The sequence below is a fragment of the Pseudopodoces humilis genome, chromosome 3 (genome assembly GCF_049639895.1).
Source record: "Pseudopodoces humilis isolate 2021_Gansu_Grassland_sample_001 chromosome 3, ASM4963989v1, whole genome shotgun sequence".
NCBI classification, from domain to species: domain Eukaryota; kingdom Metazoa; phylum Chordata; class Aves; order Passeriformes; family Paridae; genus Pseudopodoces; species Pseudopodoces humilis.
In genome coordinates this window covers 90,489,378-90,512,022 of record NC_142202.1, presented here as the reverse complement: position 1 = coordinate 90,512,022, position 22,645 = coordinate 90,489,378, and the positions used below count along the sequence as shown (strand labels likewise).

At 38.2% G+C, this 22,645-nt stretch overlaps 1 protein-coding gene across 6 annotated transcripts in view; it reads left to right on the top strand.

Moving 5' to 3' along the window:
- MLIP (muscular LMNA interacting protein) overlaps window positions 1–22,645 on the top strand; it is a 106,364-nt gene that overhangs the window by 40,469 nt on the left and 43,250 nt on the right. For 5 of the 6 annotated variants that reach the window (XM_014263353.2, XM_088053849.1, XM_014263352.2 and 2 more), the window contains exons 2-5: window positions 1,950–2,108; window positions 4,124–4,492; window positions 10,373–11,998; window positions 17,466–17,537. In XM_014263353.2, the coding sequence (XP_014118828.2) occupies window positions 1,950–2,108; window positions 4,124–4,492; window positions 10,373–11,998; window positions 17,466–17,537 (2,226 nt within the window). The remainder of the gene's footprint in view (window positions 1–1,949; window positions 2,109–4,123; window positions 4,493–10,372; window positions 11,999–17,465; window positions 17,538–22,645) is intronic. The other variant, XM_088053848.1, reaches the window with a different exon arrangement.

The window sequence follows — 22,645 nt, the reverse complement described above, 5'->3', positions numbered from 1 at the left end:
CACTAGCTGATTTTGGTGTAGACCCAGGTACTGTGTAAGACTGCAATGAATTGTGTCAGCTGTGCAGAAATCAATAATGCTAATGTGATGGGTGCTCCTGCCTGTGTGCAGGTAATCCTGCACCTTGGAGACACCTTCGGGTGCAGCAGGTGCTCGGCTGCAGGCTGCATCTCTGGCTGTGCTGTGGGCACTGGTAGCTGCTCACTAGTGAGTACGTCCTTGAGTACTTTGGTATCCTGCTGGCTTTTATCAGGTGCAAGGACTGTTTAATGTGGTGGCTTATAATATTTAAAAATTGTTTTGCTCTTTTATGAAAAGCAATGATCAGACTCAAGGGCCTTAGCTCCTGAGAGAAGGACAGATCTGTTGTTTCTCCTTCACATAAAATAACCTGAGCTCCTGGGATGGTGCAGCATTTAGCTGTTACTCTTTCACTGTTGATTCAGGCCATGCATTATATATTCCAGTCCTTGGTCACTTGTGTGAAATGGAGGGGGGAGTTAAAGTAGGAGGGCACCTTGTACCTGCACACCTGGATGTGTCTGAGAGAGCACAGTTCTTCCAAACTATGAAGAGCAGTTGACAGCATTTCTACAAATAACCTGCCTCTCTTTTACCCAAGCACTCCAGGAGGCAGCTGTTAGTAGAAGTAACTAGTATTTGTCTAGAGTTTTTTAAAACTGCAAATCTGTGTCCATCATTATAATGTTCCAGCCACAAGATGATCAAATACTGTAAACCAAATTCCACTCTGTTTCATAATTACTATTTACCCATAGATGCAAATTACAAAGAAGCATAATGAGAATCATAGTTCTTCAATTTGTTTCACTTCAAACAAGCAACAAAAAAAAAAGGGAGCTAAAGCAATAATCCTGTTTTCCTGTATGATTCCGTACAGCTCAAGCCTCTACATATTAGAGTTCATTGAAAAGACAATTAAGAGTCTGATGTAAGGTTTACATCAGATGATATGACAAAGGAAAATCAGTGTACTCCATAGTTTTGTATCAGAAAAAGTAATTTTTTTATACCAACAAGTAGTGGAAAAGTCATCATGTCAGGTTCAGTGGTTTGGGGTGTGGTTCCCTCTATTTACCTTGCAAAGGCATGTACAGTTCCTCTTCCTGATATCTGGCAAAGTAACTGAGAGTTTTACAATGATGTGGACTTTGTTTCCCTGATCCATCTCCTGTGAAGGGGATTCAAGTGATTGAAGACCACTGTGATAAAATTGAACATTTAAGTGAAATTGCCTTCATTTAGTCTGTCTTGGTGCATTCAGGCCTTATATACACAGTCCTACTGAGAGGGCAACAGGGGGAGGGAGAAATAAGCAGACAGACAAACAATTTGTTGGTTTGTGGCTGGAAAGCCCAAAGAAAATGGAGAAGATACTTAAATCACAATTTATTTCACATATTGCTCAGAATTGGCTGCATTTGCATTAGAAAATGTGAACATCTTTTGCTTTATTTTTTTTTTTTTTGCAGAGCAAAGGTATTTCAAATTTGGTTTTTGTTAAGCAAATACTCTAGGGGCTATAATTTGCTCAGATATGCTGGTATAATTGAATTGTTGTCCTACTAAAGTGGAGTTAAACAATGATAAAAACAGCCTTGAAATGGATTGAATATGGCTTTTTGATTTTGTTATGGAAAATTGAAAGAGTAGCAAGCTATAAACAAAAATTCCCCTGTCTGCTGTGCCACACCACTAGAATATAGAGAATGTTGATGAGTATAGCCAAGGCAGTATTCTATCTGTTAAATAAGGCTTTAATATACAATTAGCCAATTAAAAAAATCCACCAAAACAATGACCAGTAGAGTTAATAACAGACATGCAAGTTATGTAGATTAATTATTTCATGTTATTAATATTATCTCAACTCTGATAAAAATTGTCTTATTTGAATAAAGAAGTTGAACCAATCTTATGTTTTGTAGGTCTCTTCACAAGAATCTGGAACCAAACCATTGACATTCACATTCGTACCATCCATTGGACAACTTCCAACTCATTTTGAGGTTGTGGATATCTCTAAGTTCCTTGTGACAATTCCAGAGGAACCAAAGGATCCGAGCAACCAAAAAATTGTAAATAAGGTAGATTTTTGTTTGCATTATTTTTTCCACTTCTTAAAAAAATAAAGAAAATTTTATTCTGAGCATTGCTGAACTGAAGCTCTTGCTCTTGAATGGTTTCTTGGCTTGTGCTTGGTTTAATTACCAAGGTGTGGAATCACTGTGCAAGAGGAGGTGAGCGTCTGCTCAATAGCTTCCTTTGCCTTTGGCAGATTTTATATTGGAAGGAAACCCTTCATCATCTCAATTCTGTCCTGTCAGTCATGCAGCGGCAGATGAGGGGGATTCCCTCTAGATCTTCATGACAGCAAGGGTGGTGTGCAAGGACTGTTATCACGTGGAAATTGACCAGGAGTTGTTCACTGGATCCTGGTTTCAGCGAATGCCGTGGCTTCCAGAAAAGTGCCAATTCCTTGCACAGCTGTGTTGCAATGCATCAAAGTGGAAGTGAGCTTTGGATTTTTGAAAGCTTGTCTTCCTGCAATGGTTAAGCCAGCAGCACAACATTCCTGGCTCTCCTTCCTTTAGTCAACCCTTTGTTTATTACTCGTTTCCTGCCTCACAACACTTAATACCCTCTTATTTTATTCCATGCTGGTTGAAAGGCTACCACAGTCCTCTGGCTAATATTAATGCTTATGGCAATTCTGCTTTTGTGTAACAGCTCCTCCCCTGGGACTGAAGGTAAAAAAGAAACCAACAACTGCTGAGGCTGCAGTTTTGGGTTCTTTTCCATATAAACTTTTTTCCAATTTCCAATAAACTTTTCACAGGATTTTGCAGCCCTCTGACCTGAGCATGTTCCAGCATTTCAGTTCCCTATCTGTTGAAAAAGGGATTAGGCCTGGGCAAAGGATGGGTATATTTGAAGAGATATTCACTGGAATATTATTTCCAGGCAGTTTTGCTCATTAGCTACATTTACAGCTGCTTATATTGGTTTTGTTATAAGTAATTCCCAGGATAAATCAGAATCAGGTCTTCCTGTCATCCATCCTCATGTCTTTCTCTGAAGACAGAGGAAACTTTTCTGGCAGTTGATGCAGTTGTGAGGCCTTCATAGCACAGATTACTCCCTCTTCTAAAATGTCTAGAACCTGAACAATATTTCAGCAACCAACATCAAATAATTAAAATAACACTGTCAAACTCATAAAGGCGATATCCCCCCTTTGCGGTCCAATATTTTTTCAAATAACTGAACTGCAGGATTCATGGAGCAGCAAGTGAAGCGGAAATTCATAATGACCGTGTTCCTCAAGCAGAATTCAAATATGAGCCCCATCTGGAGGCTTCTTCTTGCAGTACACAATATTTCTATTTATTTACCTGATTCTTCCTCTAAGGAAAATATGATTTACAGTAGCAGTTTTGATAATGAATGCTTTAATATATGTGTCAAATGTGCAGTCTGCACTATTCCTGCTTTTATCTGAAGCATGCTTGAGAAATGACATACTGGATGTGGAAATTGCAGAAAATATGAAGAACAATTGTGGTCTGTGCTGCCAAGCACAGGTCAAGCGAAGCTTGAACATTCAGTAAAGCTCTCTGACCTCTGAGTCTGTGTGCTGTCTTCGGAGAATGCCTTGTCTTAAGGGCCTTTGTTTCTTCATTAATATGTATAGGTTTTGTCCCGTATTTGCTCCTCTGAGGAGCATTGTCTGCTCCGTGGATCCCTCGGTTGGGATGCCTTCCCATCGTGTCTGGTGTAGTGTGTCTGACAGCTCATTCGGCTTCACTGCACCCTCCTTCCCAGTGCCCGCTGTGTCTCGGGCCATGGCTGTGCTCAGAGCCCCCTGTTGCTCTGTGAATAGCTGGGAAGGCAGCCCCCACAGCTTAGACTGGGGGCTGGAAACTGGGACTCCCTGGGGAAGTGGCTTCTGCTGTGTACTCATGCCTAAAATTCTTCATTTGCCCACTGCGGATTTGGTAGTGCAGAGACAGCCGCTACCTAAAGCCAAATTTGCTTCACATTTTGGGGAACACAAATAAAATGCAGTTAATTGGGATCTTTTTCCTTGTATCTTTTGCAGTCTGACGCAGTCTCTGATGAGCTGGTCTTAAAGAGTGGGACCAAACAAGACTGTGTGTCCACTGTCTGTACAGACAACACCCGAACAGCTTTCCAGTCCCTGGGGTGTAATTCAAGCAAAGGAGAAATGCAGGAGAATGACCTTTTTAAGGCTGAATTTATCCTGATTACGGACTCCGGTGATGAAGATGAAGTAGCTGCTGCCTCAAACAATGTTCATCAACCTTCCAATGGCTATGGTCCCATCAGTGCTCAGCTGCTGACCACATCCCATGTTCCTCCCAGCACCGGGGCAGGGAAACCTCCTGGCGATGGGCACCTTCTAGGTGCTGCACTTTCCCACAGTACTACTGATCCACAAAAATATCAGGTAACAAGCTCTTTAGAGATAACCTTTGCTTTCTAAACATTTCAGGATGTGGAGCCAGTTTGTACAACAGCTTGTCAATTTGTTCTTTAATTAACATTTTCATTGACTGTTTCTGCAACATTTGGACCTTAAGGAGGTGGCCCAACGCTTCTGACTTGCTGCCTTTCCATATGATTCTGGTGTGTTTGTGAAGCAGATGAGGTAGATATGTTCTTTCCTTTGAGAGCAGCTCATCATGACAGCAAGTTATTCAGGGGATGTTAGATTCCGAGCTAGTCTAAATTCGGTAAGGTCATTGAAATAAATGGAGCCTCAAGATCATTTGAATTATTAGCATCAGACTTCCCAGACCTAGATTCTTTTTTCTCCTCAGCACATCTTGCAGTCCTTTATGCATGAGAAAGAGGCTGTAAAAATCCTGTTATTCAGATTGTTTGTTGGTACACCTGACTTTGCACAAGTGTAAAGATCTAATGAAGATGAAATTTCTAGTTTATGGGGATATTTATAGGTGAGTTTATTGACTTATTGAATTTCCAATTCTCTCTGGGGCATTTCAAAAAAGGGTCTTTGAAATATTTCGTTTACAAAATGCATCAATCCAAACTACTGCATGAAAAGTTAATGCCTCCCATCTTGGGCAGAGCACTGATATATATTGAAGGGTATATATGCAATGGAAAATCTAACCTTTTGCAAAATAGCAACAGCCTTCTCACATGAAATAAATTCAGGCATTTCCTTTGACCTTGACTGGGTTACCATCACTTGACAATGCCATTCTTCACAGATAATTTAAAAACAAATATTAAGCATGTCTGCTTTGTTTATGAAAATGAATAGGATTTCCTATCTTGTGTAGAAATACTTTTGCCAGTTTTGTTGCTCCGTTTTTCATCAAATTCAGTGTCAGTTTTTGACTGAAGATTGTGAATAAGAAGTCCACTCTGGTTTGGGATTCACAGTGGTATGAAATGTTCATTTCTTCTGAGAAACTCCCAGTAAAGTCAGTGAGAATTTTCCATGAGGAAAGTTAAAATCATAGGTAAACATACATAGAGGAAGAAGCCTGTAGAATACTTGTTCTGAGGAAATACTTAGTAAAATTTACTTTAGCAATGTTCATTCTTACTTGGGTATTTTTTTTAAGAGCTTTTACAGAAACTGGGTGAATTTTGGAATGCTATACAGAAGAGTTCCTCTGCTGGATCTTTCTTAAACTTCTGGTGACTTGAGAAGTAAAGGGGTTTGCTGAGGTAATGGAAGATAAAGGTTGCACAGAACAAGAAATTTAGCCCATTTTTGCTAACTATTCACCTGAACAGGAAGAGAGGCAGTATGTAATATGGGTAATTAAATATCTGGTCATTATTTTTTAGTCACAAGCTTTCAAGACTATACTTGCTCAGTCTTCCTTATCTCAGTGTTTTTAGCCATCTATATTTCTTCATAAAAAGAACTAAGCTGCCTTTCACTCTTCTGGTTATAAGGTGTTTCCTTGGGCATCACTCTTTCCAACTTGTTATCTAATGAAGGATCATCACTCCTGAAATGAAGGAAAAACTTCAAAAAGATTAAAGAGACACATGGTTTATCTGTTGGTACATTTCTTTTTTACAAAGAAATCCATATATGGGCTACCTTTTCAGTTCTTGGATTATAAGGGCAGTACCAGTCCCTTTTGAGAATTATTGCATATAACATTACAGTAACATAAAAGCATAATTAGATTGAGGAGCTTCCTGTCAGGTGTGAAAAAAGCAAAGATCAGTATTGGGGATGATTGTGCTGCAGAAGGGATCACTCTGACCCAAAGGGCTCATTCAGCTTCATTCATTTCTGACTTTGTTTAAACAAAAGGAAAAAAGAAAAACATTAAAAAAATTGTAAATTTCTGTTCTGTAAGACATAGAGATCCTGACTGATGTAAAATGCCATGCTATATTCAAGGGTTGAAAAAAAATAATCTTATTCTGGTCACATTTGGAACTTTTTGGTAATAGTTTAATGTTTATATATTGTGTTTGGGGTTATTTATTTTATTTTATTTTTTTTAAATGTTAAAGAGACCCTAGCCATGAAAGAGTGTGTCAGAATGACTCCTGCATTTGGGAATTTACCCTTTGGGTTGGACAGGATGTCTGCTTCCCTGAATGTCAGGGCATGAGCTCAGCTTGGAGAAATTTCTTGACATGCTGTGAGAGATCAGTAACCAGAAGGATTTTTAGTTACTGGAAGTCATTTGATGCACCTCTGTCCATTGAGTGCCATCTGGTTTGGCTTTTCCAGACAAGTAAGTCAGGATTCCCTATAAACTCCTGCCTTTGCTTGGACAATGCACCTTCCTTGCTGGGAGAAAGTGGACTGTTCTATATAGCATTTATATTAATTTGGTCTCAGCTCACAGTCTGATTTACTGCGTCTCTAGGGATTTTTTTCAAGTTTTCCACAGTTTCCAGTATTTTCTTCTGACTTTCTGGTTCTCAGGTTGCAGTCTTTGTAGGTAATTTGCTTTTACTTTTTCCTATCTATAATTAGATTTTACTGAGATCAAAGCATGTTTAACTGGGCCCAGGATCAGGTCTAAATTGAAGACATAATTCACTCAGACATCATTTCTGCCTTTCGGGCTCTCAGTTTGCACACTCTTTCCCTTTACCTGTTTGACCAGCACATTTTTCAGGGTGTTGCTTGTACAACTAGCCACGTCTTTTGTGCCCATCCAAAACTGTGGCCTCACCAGAATGACCATTTGCTTTATGTCCAGCTCAGTTCTGCCATTTCAAATGTGCTGAAGGTCTTCTGGGCAAGGCTCAACACTAGTATTATGTCCACTTTGATAATTCTGGAATGGTTAACTACAAGGCATCAAGGTCTTTTTCAAGTGCCTTTTATCTCTTTGTGCTAACATAACCTTGCCACCTATTTCAGCTTTCTTCATACATTTTTGGGACATGAATATCTGAGGTGCTCACGAGAAGAGAAAAAGGCTTGCAGTTGAATCACAGACCAAAGAAACACAAATCTACTTTGGTCAGTCACTTCTTCTGCACTAATCCAATTCACCTACAGGAGGGTTTTAAACCAGTAGAGAAACTGAACAGAAAGAAGGGAAGTTACTATATCTCGCCTGGCACTGTTGAGGCTGCAACTGTAAAGCCGTGCTCAGTTTGGTGGCCAGCAACTCTGAAATTCAAGAGAGATGTGAGGAAGGGAATGGGGTCCAGCACAGAAGTGTAAATATATCTGGGACACGTGTGAGGTGAGGTTAAAGGAGCTGGCTTTGTTGACTCCCACCAAGAGACAGCCAAGGAGGCATCTGGGAGCTGCCCAGAACCACTTGCAGGGCAGTTATGACATGACAGAGCCAAACTCTTCTCTGCAGTGCCAGGTGAGGCAGCAGTGGCTGCAAATCACAGCATGGGAGATCCCATCTGGACATCAGAAGCAGCTTCCTCAGTGGGATGTGGTGCGGCACTGGCACAGGCTGCCTGGGGGTGCTGGAGCTCCATTAGAGCTCTGGAGACTGAGGAGACACGGCCACAGCTGAGCTGAGCCACTGGTGCTGGTGAGAGCCCTGCTTTGAGTAGAAGGCTGGACTAGATGACCTCTGGAAGTCACTTCCATCCCATTGGTTTTGATCATGGATTGTGATTTCCTGATCCTGTAAATAAGAGGTTGATCATCTATAGACGTGGTTATTAATACTGTTGCAATAGCAAAATAATTTCTGGAGACTTGACTAATGGCTCAATTAGCTCACCAATTAAATGTTCAGTGATATTTTAACTGGAAGAATACTGCAAAATGTCTTTATCTTACTTGCAGGAGCGTATTTGTCATCTGCTACCACAAATGTTTTTGTAGCTGCTTATAAATCTTAAGTTTTAACTAATTAGAAGTTACTGCACATCCTGTGATTTTATTATGAAGTTTCACATTTGTTCCTTTCCTTTAATCTGTTGTCTTTGTAAGGGAAATCTATCTATTCTATTTTGAAATACAGAGATTTCATACCCCAGCTCTCTTTTGGTAGTTGATTAACTTCCAGAATTCATTATTAAATTCGTGAGGTTGCTCCAAATTATAAGATTTATTACCACACTGATTTTCAACTTGTTAAATAATTTTATCTTTCATGAAAAATTTAACAATTATTTTTCATACTGATTAAATAGTGTTAAATTATTATAAGTTTCCAGTATTTTTGCTTCTTATTTTTCAGCAAGAATCCTAATTTCTCAGTCCAATAAAATATAGGTACAATTATATAAACAACATTAATTTTTATATTCCAATATTTCCCTGTATACATCCCTTGAATTTCCACTCTGAAACAGGAGCCCTTAACACATGTATAAAACAAAGGGAAGTTAGTGTTGTTGTAAAGGCATTTGGATGTATTGTGTTTATTCCTATAAATAAAAGCATTGACCTGGCATTTCTGAAGTTAACTTATACAGAAAGTGTCTTTAGTTTAAAAGGCTTGCTATTTGTATGGTATCATTTAGTAGGAAGAGCTCACTGATTTTAAGTTATAAGGGCTGATAGGGTTTTGAAATGTGTGTTTAGCCTATATTTAGTATAGTTTCGTCCTTGAAAGCTTTTAAGTCTTGCTCTTCTATTGCAGCTTCTTCGAGCACCTGCTCTCACTTGAAAATTAGCTGGTTTGTTCTTATTTCTGTTTTGTGACATATTAATACTGTATTACATAATAATCATCATAATAATCATCATCATCGTAATTCCTCTCTATTATGGGTACTACATACGTATTAAAAATATAATTCATAGGCTGAGCCACAGCCATGAGCAAGTCATGTGTTGAAACTGAATGATATAATAGTCATTTATGGAGCTGCATAATACTTTCAGGGTATCTAACAGTAGTTAAATAGATGTTCTTATATTTACATCTAGTTTGATGAAATTAGAGTTAATTTCTCTGCTATCAAATTGCTCAGTCAAATGTTAGACAACAATTTGTATCCTTTTGGTTTTACAGTTGACTTTAATCACTATTTCATATTGATATGTTTTATTCATATTGTGTATACCTCAGTTTTTAATTTCAGCATTATAATGACTTGGAAGATTTTGAAAGAATTTCTTTCTTTAGGAGCATGAAACTGTATAACAGGTTGATAATATACTTGTATGCTCCAATTAGTTTTGACAAATCCTAATTAGAATAGACCCAAGAAAAAAGACACTCATGAAAGAGCTCATTACTGTTTTATTAGTGTATCGAAAGACTGTGGAAAAGGGGATAAAGACTCTTACATGCCTGCAAACTGTCAAATGCTCTGCTCTGTGAATGACAGAAGAAGTGAAAAGCAGACTGGGTGTCTGAATTACGTAGTTCCAAGCAAATTTTTCATTCTGATATCACAGTGCTGCAGAAGGGGTTGTTTACTGAATGAGAAAAAGAACACTTGACTTGAATCCTATTTTCAGAAAGCCTGTTTTCCACTGAACTGGCAAAGTGAGATGGGACACTATTGCAATTTTCTTACTTCCATTGTGTTTATATAATGTGGATGGCATCACATGATTCCAGACACTCCTGGCACTACTGTCTTGGGTTTTACCTAAAATGAAAAATACTGTAGCCTTGAACCTTGTTTATATCAGCAAAGCTGAGGTGTCATAAACGCAAAGTACCACATAGCTTGTCTGCCTCAGTCACCTCCCCATGTGGTCCTTATCCATCAGGTTCTATGTCCAAGCTTAAAACAGCCCTGTGCTTTTAACCCACACAACAGTACTAATGGAAGCCCTATATGCATGGCCACAGGACTGAAATGTGGGGTGTTTAACAGTTCCACAAGTTCCACCTATTTTAACAATACTGTTTTTGTTTTTTTTTTTTCTCTCCAGTTAATTTCTACTCTTTCCACCTCTGATCATCTTTCCTCTAAACCACCTGCTGTCCACTTAATTTCTCCAATTAACCAGAAAGTAGCGTGTGGTGCCATGGTTAACATGAATCAAGCCTCTTCGCTGGAAGATTCCTGTAACAACTGGCAGTCAGCAACCAGGTTTTCTAAGCAAGACTCATCTCTCTACTTTCAGTCTGCTTCCCATAGTTCACCTCCCTCAATGTCTAAAATGTCCTCTTCTGCATCAAAGAGTTGGTACTCTACTCCTCGATTGTCTGATAACCTACAAACACCAAGTCTCCATAGCCCTGGCTGTGTTTGCAAAATGGGAGACTTCACCACATCCTCTGTTCTGGCAAGGAGTCCAAGTCTTTCCTCCAACCCTCCATGTTCAACTGAAATTCAAGGATGTTTAGCTCAGTCTGTATCCCCCAGTTCTTCCAAAAGTTTGGATGCTCTGTCTCCTCTCCCTGTACATATAGTAACACATTCATTATCTCCTACCCCTAAACCATTGTCTCCACCCTCTCTTTACGGGTCCTCTTCAACCATATGTAGTATAAATGAGCCTTGCACACAAACATTATCCAGAGGAAATTCAGCCAAGTCAAGAGTCAAATCCCCTCTGCCAACCAGACTGACTCTCTTAACTGCTATTTTGAGATCAGGCTCCTCTCAGCGGAGACCACTCTCTCCTGTGTCTTGTCCCACATTTTCCCCTAGCTCCCTTAGTTCCTCAACACTTGCAATAGATCAAAAGTTCAAAACAACTCCCCCAACCCCCAAGAAATCTGTTTCAAGTCCTCCTATAAGGCCAGATTCTCCCAGCAAAGAGGATTATTGGCTTTCAGGATGGGCTCAGCATCTGCCTTTACCTTCCAAGCCTCATACCACCCCTTGTGTGAGATCCCTTTCTCCTAAAAAGCACCCTCCCATTCAATCACTTTCTCCAGACTGCCGAAATTCTTTGTCCTCTGGTGTCTTCTCCCATAGATCAGTCACCTCTCCAGATTTGCCGTCTTCACTGCCTCCTCCTTGTGTCCCAGCTCCTTCTTCCTTTGCATATCCCACCTCTCCTTCTCCAGAAGGGCTGGAGTATTCTGCCTCCAGGTCCCGGGCACCTCAGAAGTCTCAGAGAGTATACACTTACTCGCCCATCTTTACTTGCCAGTCATATCCTTTGCTTTCTTCTACCAGTCTTAGTGGTGCTTTGTCTCCTACCACAGAAAAACACTCATCTCCTTCCCCAAGTCTTTTGCACTCACCTTCTAGATCTAAATCAGATTCACCCCAAACATCTGTTCAGGAGATCAGTACCTCCTCTCCAACCCCTTCTAGCATCTCAAAGCAGTGGTCTCTCCCACGGCCTCACTCTACCCCACTGGTTCCACGAACTGGTAATACTAATTCCCATCCTCTGCAATTTAATTCTTCATTGGTGCAAGCAAATTTTAGGTCTAACTCCTCCTCTCCGAGACCTGAGCATTCTGCCACCTCATCAGTGTTAAAGTGCAGATCTCCCATCTCAGACAAGTCACCAGGCACACTGCCATCAAGACCCAGAGAGCTGACTTCATCACAGTCTTTTTCCCTGCCTCCTGACCATGAAAACATCAAACCCAAGGTACTCTTGGTGCATGCTTATTTTATAATAGTTCTTTGTCCCTGTAGGAGGAAATCACACACATGGTGCAGAATACTAGTAAAATAAATGGGGCATGGAAAAAATGTGGAAAAGGAACAGGTTTTGTATCAATAGTGAAGATAGTGAAAATGAAATCCTACCCTTCAAATTGCAAGCAGTGTGTTCTGTATTCTGGAGAAGATGTTGTAGGAATCCTTTAGCATAAAAAAGAAGATGCTTTATTCTTGAGTAAGATGATTTACTACTAAGGATGGATTTGTCTCCAATGGCTCTGATGTACACATCATTTGTACACATGTACACATATTTGTGAAGCTTGCCTAAAATCCTGGTGTGTCAAAATCAACCATGAGGCAACTATTCACCCCATTCTAAAGTAAATCCATATGTGTTCCCAGGGAAAGTAAGAGAAGTGTGGTGATCTTAGGTGCAGAGCTGAGGAAGAAGCTGCTTAATCTGATTGATGTGAACTAGCTGTTCCACTGATTAGTGATTCCCATCCCTTCTGTCCTCCTCACTTCCCAGGAGGCTTTCCTCACCCCAGCCACCCCGGGACTAGCCCAGAGGAGATAATGAGCTCAGCCTGAGTGAAGACTTTGTGGTCAAAGGCCAGCAAGGGAAGATAAGGACAGTCTCCTGCTTCTTCCCTTTCTTTTGTACTTTTTCTTTTGTCCTTCTTGTGCTAGACAGAGGATAAGGAGGAAAGAAAAACCAAGCTGCCTACAGCCCAAACTACTGCAAATACAAAAGTCTCACACCTGGCAGATCAGCCATGCTCCTGCTGCTTGTCATCTGCCCAAAGGCAGGAGAGCCATCACAGAGTGAGAATAAGCAATGATGGCAATTGCTGCAGGAGGGCTTGGGAGCCAGTCACACTGTAGATTTAAAGGGAAAGGGATATCCAAAAACATGCAGCAGGTAGGTGAAAACAAGAGGAACTTCTATGCAAAATGGAGGAGTTAGTTGCAGAAGACATCAGAGCTGCAGGAGGCTTTCCTGCCTCTTTTATCTTATTTTTGTACTCTGCGCTTCCCTTGTGCTGTGTTCCCTTCCTCTAACTCATATCTGAGCTCTGCCCATCATACAAAGTCTATAATGGTTTATTGATTTATTTGCTCACAGCACAAAATTACAGCCTGGTCTCCAGATCAGGTTGTGTCAGATGTGATCCTAACAGCTTGGTCATGGCAGGAGTGACTTAAAAATGCTAATTGGAAATGAGAGGTTAAAATCAGCACAAAGTAGCAATTGTCATGAATAGTTCTTTTAAAATCCAAACAAGCCAAGAGGAACCATTGTGCTGAGCAGAGCTGTATAGTGTTACACCCTGTCAGTATTAGTCAATGAAACAAAAAGTGATATGAAATTGTAGAAATTCCAAGAAAAAAGCCCCTGAGACCAAACCGTAATGCATGACCAAGCCTGCAGGTTGCAAAACAGTTGCAGTTCCTGATAGCTGGTGCATTGAGCACTGTGAGATCTCTGGCAGTAAGGAAATTCTCTGCTTGTGACACAAAGCTATTCCCTGGGTTTATATTTGCAGAGGTTGCTATATTTCTTCTGTCTTTCCTACTGCCCCTTTTCTTACTAATTCTGCTTTATCATGTAATATGGTAGCACTTTTGAAACTACCCCACCATCCCATGGAGACTGGGAGAGTGTCCACCAGTATACCAGACTTGGACCATTAGTCCAGTTTAATTTTAAATCATGTATACAAAGCTGACTCAGCTGCAGGTGTGGGAGACCTAAAATATCTAAGTCTAATGCAGCTGGATATTCAGTGCAGGAAAGGTCTCTTATGTCTTTAAAATGTGAGTCTGAGACTTCATCTACTGTTAATAATGCTGTTCATTCAACCCCCTCCCTCCTGCTCTCACTTATTTCCATTCCTAGATGATGATATAGCTCAATGAACTTTGCTGATGTGTTAAAGGGAGCAGGCTGTCCAGTGTAACTCCAGCCTCAAATCTCAGTATATTTCCAGAGAAAAAAAGAAAAGTTTTGAGGAGAGAGAACTTTAATATCCTAATCAGCATTTAGGTCTCTTAGTAGTAATCAGCTCAACTATATAACTAGAAAAAACCAGATTGCTTCATCTGATGATTGTTGACACATGACAAAATCTTTTCATGTATGAATGTGCTAAGTGAACATTGAGGGAAAAAGGCAGCACCTAGAAGTGCTTGCCTTTGGTGTGTATAATTTGGCATGTTTAATTTTTCAACCTTAATGTTGCTTCAACAGTCATTGCAGCACATTAAGAAACATTAAACCAACATATATTAAACCAGAATTTGGACATGCACCAATTATGCAAATCAAATTATATTTTTGATATCATATATAATTTTGATATAATATATAATATATATTATATATATTATTAATGCAAATCAAAATATAAGATATTAATTTAACTGTTCATATATGTATATATAGGCATATGCTTTCCTTTAGTTTATATTTGTTAATTACTTAAAAAGGGGAATGTTTTGCAAAGTGAGTATAAACATAAATCCACAGATCAGTGGGAAGTGTCCACTTTGGGTGACCACAGGAAATAAAAACCCTCTCCCTAGACTTTGCAGATACTTTGATAGTGCCCTCATGGACCTAATATACCAAAATGGACAGTGAGACAGAGTAGAGACAGATAAATTCTGCAGGAACAGTTGTTAGAATAACAACTTCTAGCTTTCTGGTTTGAAAAAACTTCATAGTTGTTTCATGGTGTATCATTCTTCCATATTCTTTGATTTTTTCCTATTTGAATGTAGCTCAGGAATGCATATAGATCTACCCAAAACAGTTGGGGAACAAACTGACTTTAGCAACATGGACCTCAGCACAGCTGTAAAATTTACCATAGAGCAGGGAAGATTATTCATAAGGAGCTCTATGCTACCATGCTTAGTCACTGATTTTAAGCATTTGTAGCACATGTCTAGCACATTTTGCAGCTCGCCATGGGTGTCTTAGGTGATCATTTGAAAAAAAAAAAATAGGACATTTTCCCCCAAACTACCCAGACTGACATTTGCCCAAGCTCTGATGTAGGAATTGGTTTGCTTTTGGCTGCACCATGGTGCAGGCCAGCAGACCTAATTGTCCACTGTTTAAAATTACTGCTATATTTCTGTGAAACAGATTATTAAATGTATTTAGGCATTGAAAAAATAATTTAAAAAAACATGAAATAATGTGTAAAGAAACATATTCATATAGATGAGAAACTGAATTAAAGGTTTTCCACCTGTCTCAGACCTGCATAAATAGCACATTGCTCACAGGTTCTAAAGTATTTGGAAGTCATGAAACACATGAAAGCAGTATAGAAACATTTACATTTTAACAGTCTGTTGTGTATTTATTTAGTTAATATAATAGTACAACTAACCTCAAAGTGATCATAGTTATCTTTTCATATATGATGCACATTTCATCATATGCAAAAGCCTATGTGCTAGTCAAGACATATTTCATATGTTCAATTATACAATTTTGGCTGGATATCAATTATAATCAAACAAGGATATGTTTTGTGAATATGCCTATTTTAATATTTGGAATGTGGTCTTATCAATATTTTATTTTAGTTTAAAATAACAAAACATAATTTTAGCTATGCATGACTGAACTTATGCATATAGTTTTTGTATATGCATAAATATATCTATGGAACTATGCAGTGTTGCTGCTTAAATGTTTGAAGAGCAGGATTCAACTCACATGACTTTTGACATTTGAAAGTTACATATCCAAGCACAGTTTAGGTGATTCTATTACAGCTAGTGGAGAGAGTAAGGTGTATTTAGAAGATGATTTTATTTTACCTTTCTATTTGTCTACTTTAGGATGAGATTAATTCTGTAGAAATGCCTATGATTATAAAAAGCATTAATGTTGACTGAAGAACCTGAATGGAAGACATTCAAGTTAGAATCACGAAATCTCATATGAATTACTCTCCCATGCTCTAGAACTCTTCCCATCAAAAAAATAGAAAAAAAATCAGTTCCAGCATTTGCATTCATCTGCTTTGTCAAGCTGTTAATTCAATATGATTGCTGTGATTACTGACTTCTTGAATGACTCATTCTCCAGTTTCCTACTAAGAAGGAGTGAAGTCGAAAGCAAACAATATTATGCATAGAAAGAATTAAAATGTTGTGCCCTACACTATTTCAAGACCAGTGTGTGGATAAATTTCTTATCTGAGTTAAAATTTTGCCCACTATGCTGTCATCAAGACCTTTAGTAGATACAAAGAAAATAAAAAGTAAACAAAAGAGTGACCCAGAGTGCAACATGCTGTTTCAGACTATTTTCTCATAATCACCAGTATTTACTGTTGTAGGTAATGGCACATTAAAAAAACCTGACCTGATTAACAACTAACTTTATTTCTGACTGACTGCCACAGAAATAATCAATCACTAACTTAAAAGTCTACTGTTGTATGAATTTATGACTTTTTTCTCAGATTGTTACCTAGAAGGGAACAATGCAGCAAATCACCATTTAATTTATTATTATATTTTTATTATTAATAATAATAAATAATTCTAGCAGTCATGTGATTAAGAATCCTACCTCTTGAACTCCTACAAGTATAGAAGAATCTAATCAATATTTTAAAAATTACTGAGTTTTGCCTCTATATTTTCAAAGAAAATGTAAAAAATATGGTTTGTAAAGATTTAAAAATAATGGGGCAAACTAATATAGTCTAAAATTCAAATTATTTAAAAATAATAATGTTTAAGGTTGATTGTAAATTTCCATACTGAAACCCATGCATTTTGTATTTTTTAGATTGCAAGTTCTGTTAGCTTTGTTTGAATGTGAAAGTTCCTGTACTTATTTTATTTGGGTGGTAGAGTTATTTATTCAGGAGATGAAAAGCTGCATGAAGATTTCAATTATCTATCCACTCAAACAAGCAATTCAGCATTTAAGGATCATAATCAGTCTCATGATAGCCAATCACAGAAATCCCTCTGATTTCATGGTTCAGGATCACACCACCTAGCAACAGTTGTTGAGGTGAATGTACTGACAGAAGTAGCTGTGCATTTTCATATCAAATCACAAGAAAACTTGGAAAAACTTACAGCCTCCTGTGATATTCGTTTAAGGGATGTAGTCAGTAGGAAGTGGTTAAAATTACTTTGAAAGTTATAAGGTGGAGGGAATTTGCTTTGTCTTACCTCATTCCTAAGAGCAAAACATATACATAACCAGAACTTTAAAACCTTAACAAAAACACTAGATTTTTTTAGAAAGAGTTTTTCTAGGAAATGCATAAGCATTGTTTTGTTGCAACATGTCTGCAAGATGATTGTAATTATCTTTCATTCTGTCATACCTTTCCCCTCTCTTCCCTCTCTCTCTCTTCTACTCTGTTTTACTTCTCTTCCTGCTTTCTGGCTTACCCTTTTAGCAGTACAAGATCAAGACAAGCTACAAGGCATTTGCAGCAATCCCTACAAACACATTGCTTATGGAACAGAAGGTTAGTGTTTGACATGGGCATCACATTGTATATTTGAGACTATTCAGCTTTGTCTACAAATTCTGACATTTCTGTTGGGGGATACTGCAGAATCTAAGTTCTGGGAACTACTCAGGATTATCATTCCAGTCATTTTCAGGGTCAACCACTTTCACTGAAGATCAAAGACTTTGCTATATGAATTTCTGAAAATCAATTTACTACAAAAAAGGAAAAAAATCCCAGTGTCCTAAAGGAATAGCCTTTTATGGCAACACACCAAAATCTGACTTGTTATTGGAAAATGTCTGAAACACTGCTGTTCTGGGACCTGACAATCAGTAGATCTTGATCAGCTAATGATTATTGGACAGCTGTGCTTATACCCATAAATTTAACATCCAAAAATATGCAATTTTGACCAGCTGTCTTGTTAAACTGTGAGAACCATCCTTGCCATTGCTCTGACCTCTGTTATCTTCCATCAGTGGGCCATTCCCAGTATGTAGTTAGTAGTAACAATAATTTTCTGTAGGACAGACAGATTCAAACCCCAGACTTCAGTACATTGATTTCCTACCAAAGTCACGGTCAACAAAGGCTGGGCTGTATAGTTTATTTAGACAATTCAACTTGGAAAGTCAATTGAAAATTTAACCTTTGCATGAGGGTTCAAAATACCCATGGATATTTATTTTTAAAATATTTTTCCCAAATTATTTTTGCCCAAAAGAATAGCTAAGTTTAGCAAAAATTTTCTCTGATGATCAATGAGCTAAGTGTCTTGCATATTTAGAGATGTGCTTAATCATACTAATACCCAGTCTGTAGCTTTATCAGAAAAAGCTTTCTGTGCAGGACCTAGTTGAGGAATTTAGCCTCTGATTAAATTCTTTAAGCATTCCTGACTACACATCAAAATATTTATTCACATATACAGCTTGGTTGATTTCACTAGTAGTTTACAAAGCCTAAAGTTATTTGTTAGGGTGAACTTAACTATACAAAATTTGAAGATGATAATTTTTTCCTTGAAATATTACTGATTGTGATCTAGTAATTATCAGTTAAGTGCTATAAATCAGATTCTTTTCCAGAAAAAAAGAGATATTCCTTTCTTTTCCAAAGTTTTTTTAATCTTGGACAATTTTTTTAATTCTTTGCATAAAACATGATCCTTCCAGTACTTAAATCTTGAATGCACTAATGAAGGTTATGTTTGCTTTAGCTTGCAATGTGGTGCAATAGAAACAGCTCTGTAAAGGAAAATAGCTGATGCAGGAGATTCTACACCCCTTCAGAATGTATTTTGGGAGGGTTTTGCTTGAGCAGAAAGCCTGTTAGCGGGTGGAAGAATTTGGTGGACTCCTGAAGTACCACTTCATGGTTGACTTCACCTGAAAGGCACTGTTTGTGCACTGTGAGACTGAACCACTCTGCAACCCAAGCCAGGTAGGTGACTCTGAGCAGGGTACTCACTCTAAGATCACACTCCTGATGTGAAATAGTGGGTTTATGTCAGCTTATTGCACTTTTTCATAAGAAAATGGATTTCTTTTGAGGGTCCTGCTGTGCTCTCTGGGACATTGACTCACAATCTGCACATTACTTATCCCCATTACACAGAACTGATTTGTACAATCTAATGCCAGCATGTGTAGAAAAAGTAACGACTCAAAAGATACCTGTGTTTAGATAGACTTTTGGTTATCCACTGAATTATGGAAAATCATAGCCTTGGTGTATCCTTCAGCAGTGAAAGTGGTCATGTAGTACTAATAAGAAATCAATTCTCTGCTATAGGATTTGCCCTCAGGAGAGACTCTTGACTAAGTAACTTTTTGAGTATGTTTCAGCATTGCCTGAGTACATGCCTTCTCCCATCTTGGGAATTATGGATAACAGTCTCCTATTGATCTGCAGCAGTAGCTAACTGTAGGGCTCCTAAACTAGTCCCGTTGTGTTAGCTAACAAGGGTTTAGAGTATGACTCCTATGAGAAAGCATGAAGCAGTCACATGGCACACTCAGGCCTCATTGTACCAAGCCTCAATATCCAAGTATTCTTCTCAAATGTGTTGGGTGGGGATCTCATGATGCACTCTAACTCAACAACAGAAATTATGTTGTCCCCATTTCATGCAAAGAATTTTATATACAGCATTGAAAGAGTGAGATTTAGGACAGTAAGATTTTAACTGCATGAGTGATATTTTACTAACATTAAAATCATTATTATATGATTAGAAATACAACATAATTTTAGATATGTTTTTTAGCCTAAGGTGCTAAAAAAGTGTTTAACTATGTGATTAAATTAGAAATGCACATTGTCAGAACTCAACTTTTTCCTGCTTTGTGAGTAATTATATTATTTAAGTGATCATGAAAAATAAAATTAGTCATAATTGTTTTGTGGGTGATCTTAGAAACAATTCATCTGCAGTATTAGGTCCCATGACAGAAAAATGCAACTCATGTGCCATGTAAGGTGCAATGATTTATCTGCCTCTAAATTTTCTCTTGGTGTCTAAGTTTCTTTCTCAAGTTTTCTTTTACGTTTGTGTAGATGCTTTTATTTAAACCAGTATTTTTCAACTTCCGCTTATGAAACCATTAGGCTGTCATTACCTTAATGTTTTTTCTAGAACATGTTTTTCTTATCCTCCAGTACTCTTACTCAGAGTTATTCAAGCATGTGCCTATAAATAGAAAAGAAAAGGCTGATTGGCTATATATGTGTATACTTTGAGAAACCCAGAAGTGGCTTAACCTCATCAAATCTCCTCACTGGCAAACTTCCCAGCTATTTGAGTTTGTATGAGCCTGATATTTCTCACATCACCTGTTCTCTGCTCAGAAAAAGCACTGTCCAGGATCTCTGGGAAGATTGGGCTGTAGCTTCCTTCACAGCCAGAAGAACTAAACTTGTTTTTAAGGGATTTACCCTCAGCATGGTCAGGCTCTGTCAGGAAGCAGCAAGAGGGGTTTTCTCCGCAGGGAGCTGAGATGGCAGCAAGGATGGCAGGACAATGTCCTCACCAGCAAGGACACAGCTCCACAGTGCCTGAGCAAGGATGGCAGAAATTCTGATAATGTGTTGGTTATCCAGGGTCAGTCAGCAGTGCCATCACAGCCACACAAATACAGAGCTTTGAGGCAGGTTCACAGACTGCAATACTTAACTCTTCAACCCAGCAGATGACAGGATCCACTGTCCGGAAGAGGAAGCTAAACAAGTTTAATATAGGAATAAGGCAAAAATTTGACAGAAAGAATTAATTAACCATTAGAAAAAAAATGCTGGAGACTGAAATAGGCTTTTTATCACAAAAATTGAAAAATCAAGGCAGGACAATTTTCTGGCTCCTCATATTCCAGATAGTCCTGTGGTTTAAAGACGTCATACTAGGTGAGCACTGTCATTCCTTCTGGGCTTATTAACACTGAGACAGTGAGTCACCCTTCTGTAGACACTCACTCTTCTGTAAGTACTCTTGTAGGTTCTGCAATTATATGGATATAGTCACAGTCTAATTCAAAATTCCCTTCTGAAGTAGGTATTATTTAAAAAGTAATGTGTCTGTTATTTAGACGTTGTATTTATCAAAAATCTACTACAATGTCTTTCAGTCAAAATGGATAGATGAAGAGTTTATTTTCAGGAGCTACAGAAAAATTCATAACTTTAAATATCTCGTGTTAAGAAAGAGAAGCAATAATTTGTGCAGTTGTAGAGTGATAAAGGACCTTTTTTGTCTGTAGTAATAACCAATGTAGGGGCAGCCTACTAACTCCTTTCTTTCAAGGGCCTTGAAAATAGTCTCTTAAAACAAGTCCAACTTCATCTTCAGGATTATATAAAATTTGAGATGTAACCCAAAAAACGATGCAGGCTTTGGATTTACAAACCGAAAAAGTCTTCTCTTAGAAATTCAGTGGTCTTTGGTCTACGCAGGAGAATGTGGGTTTGCTGTGTTTGTCCAGCTAGGCATTCCCTCCACATACTAATTGGGGTGAATTTCCCTTGTCTGAGCATCATTTTGGTGGAAAGAAAACATACAGACTTGGTGCTGCAAATATTCTGCTCAGACTTCCCTCAACCTGAACTGGGGATGAAGTGTGGCACATGTTATGACCCAGGATGAAGTAATGTGTCATGAAACAAACCTGCTTCACAGCTGAGGCTTATCCCACATTTACCAAATCTTCTGGAAAACACTAGGTATGACTGGTATGGATGGAAGAGGTGCAAATGTTGTCTCATCTGGATTGCATTTATCAACTAATTGCAAACAGACAACAATAATTTCAATTCTATGTAAATGCAGAAAAAGTAAACCAGTCTTTCCATATTTTGCAACACTTCTTGGAAAACTCCAAAGACCTGGTAATTGCATCCCATCAGCTACAAAAACAGACTATAGGCAGTGCAGCATATTCTCCTTCTGGAAGGAAAAAATAGAAAAAGGTATTTTCCTCTGCATGCAGAAGGAAAAAGAGGGTATGCTGTGTTTTGGGTTTGGTTGGTTTTTGGTTGGTTTTTGGTTTGTTTGCTTTTTTTAATGGAAAGGAGGAAATACAACTGAGGAAATATGAACCAAGGAATTCATATGGCAGCATTCAGCTACATTGACAACCCAGCTTTAAATTCTTGCATTTAGAAAACTCTTAGTTATTGTATTATCAAAAATCCATTGCTATAGGAACTGATCATGGCAAATGCAGGTACAGGTTACTCCTTGAAATCATACAGCAGGAACCTGCAAGCCAATTTTTCTCAGTCTCAGATGATTCACCTAACTGCTGGAAAATTGACTATTATTGGGCATGTCAAAATTTTCTGGACATGGAAAGCATTTATAACAAGACTTTGTTGAGAATATTTTGATAAAAATAGATTTTAATTTTCCCCAAATATATCAGGCGTGCTCTTACTAGGTGAATTTCTTGCATTCAGATTATGTGTTCACATCAATGTGTTTCTCAAGGCTGGAGAAAAATACTTCATGGTAAGAAAGAAAGGCAATAATCTGTGCAGTAGTAAGACTAAATAAAAGACCTAGTTTGTCTGTAATAATAATCAAGTGTGCCAATGTAGGAGCAGCTGATGAGCTCACTCATTTTTCA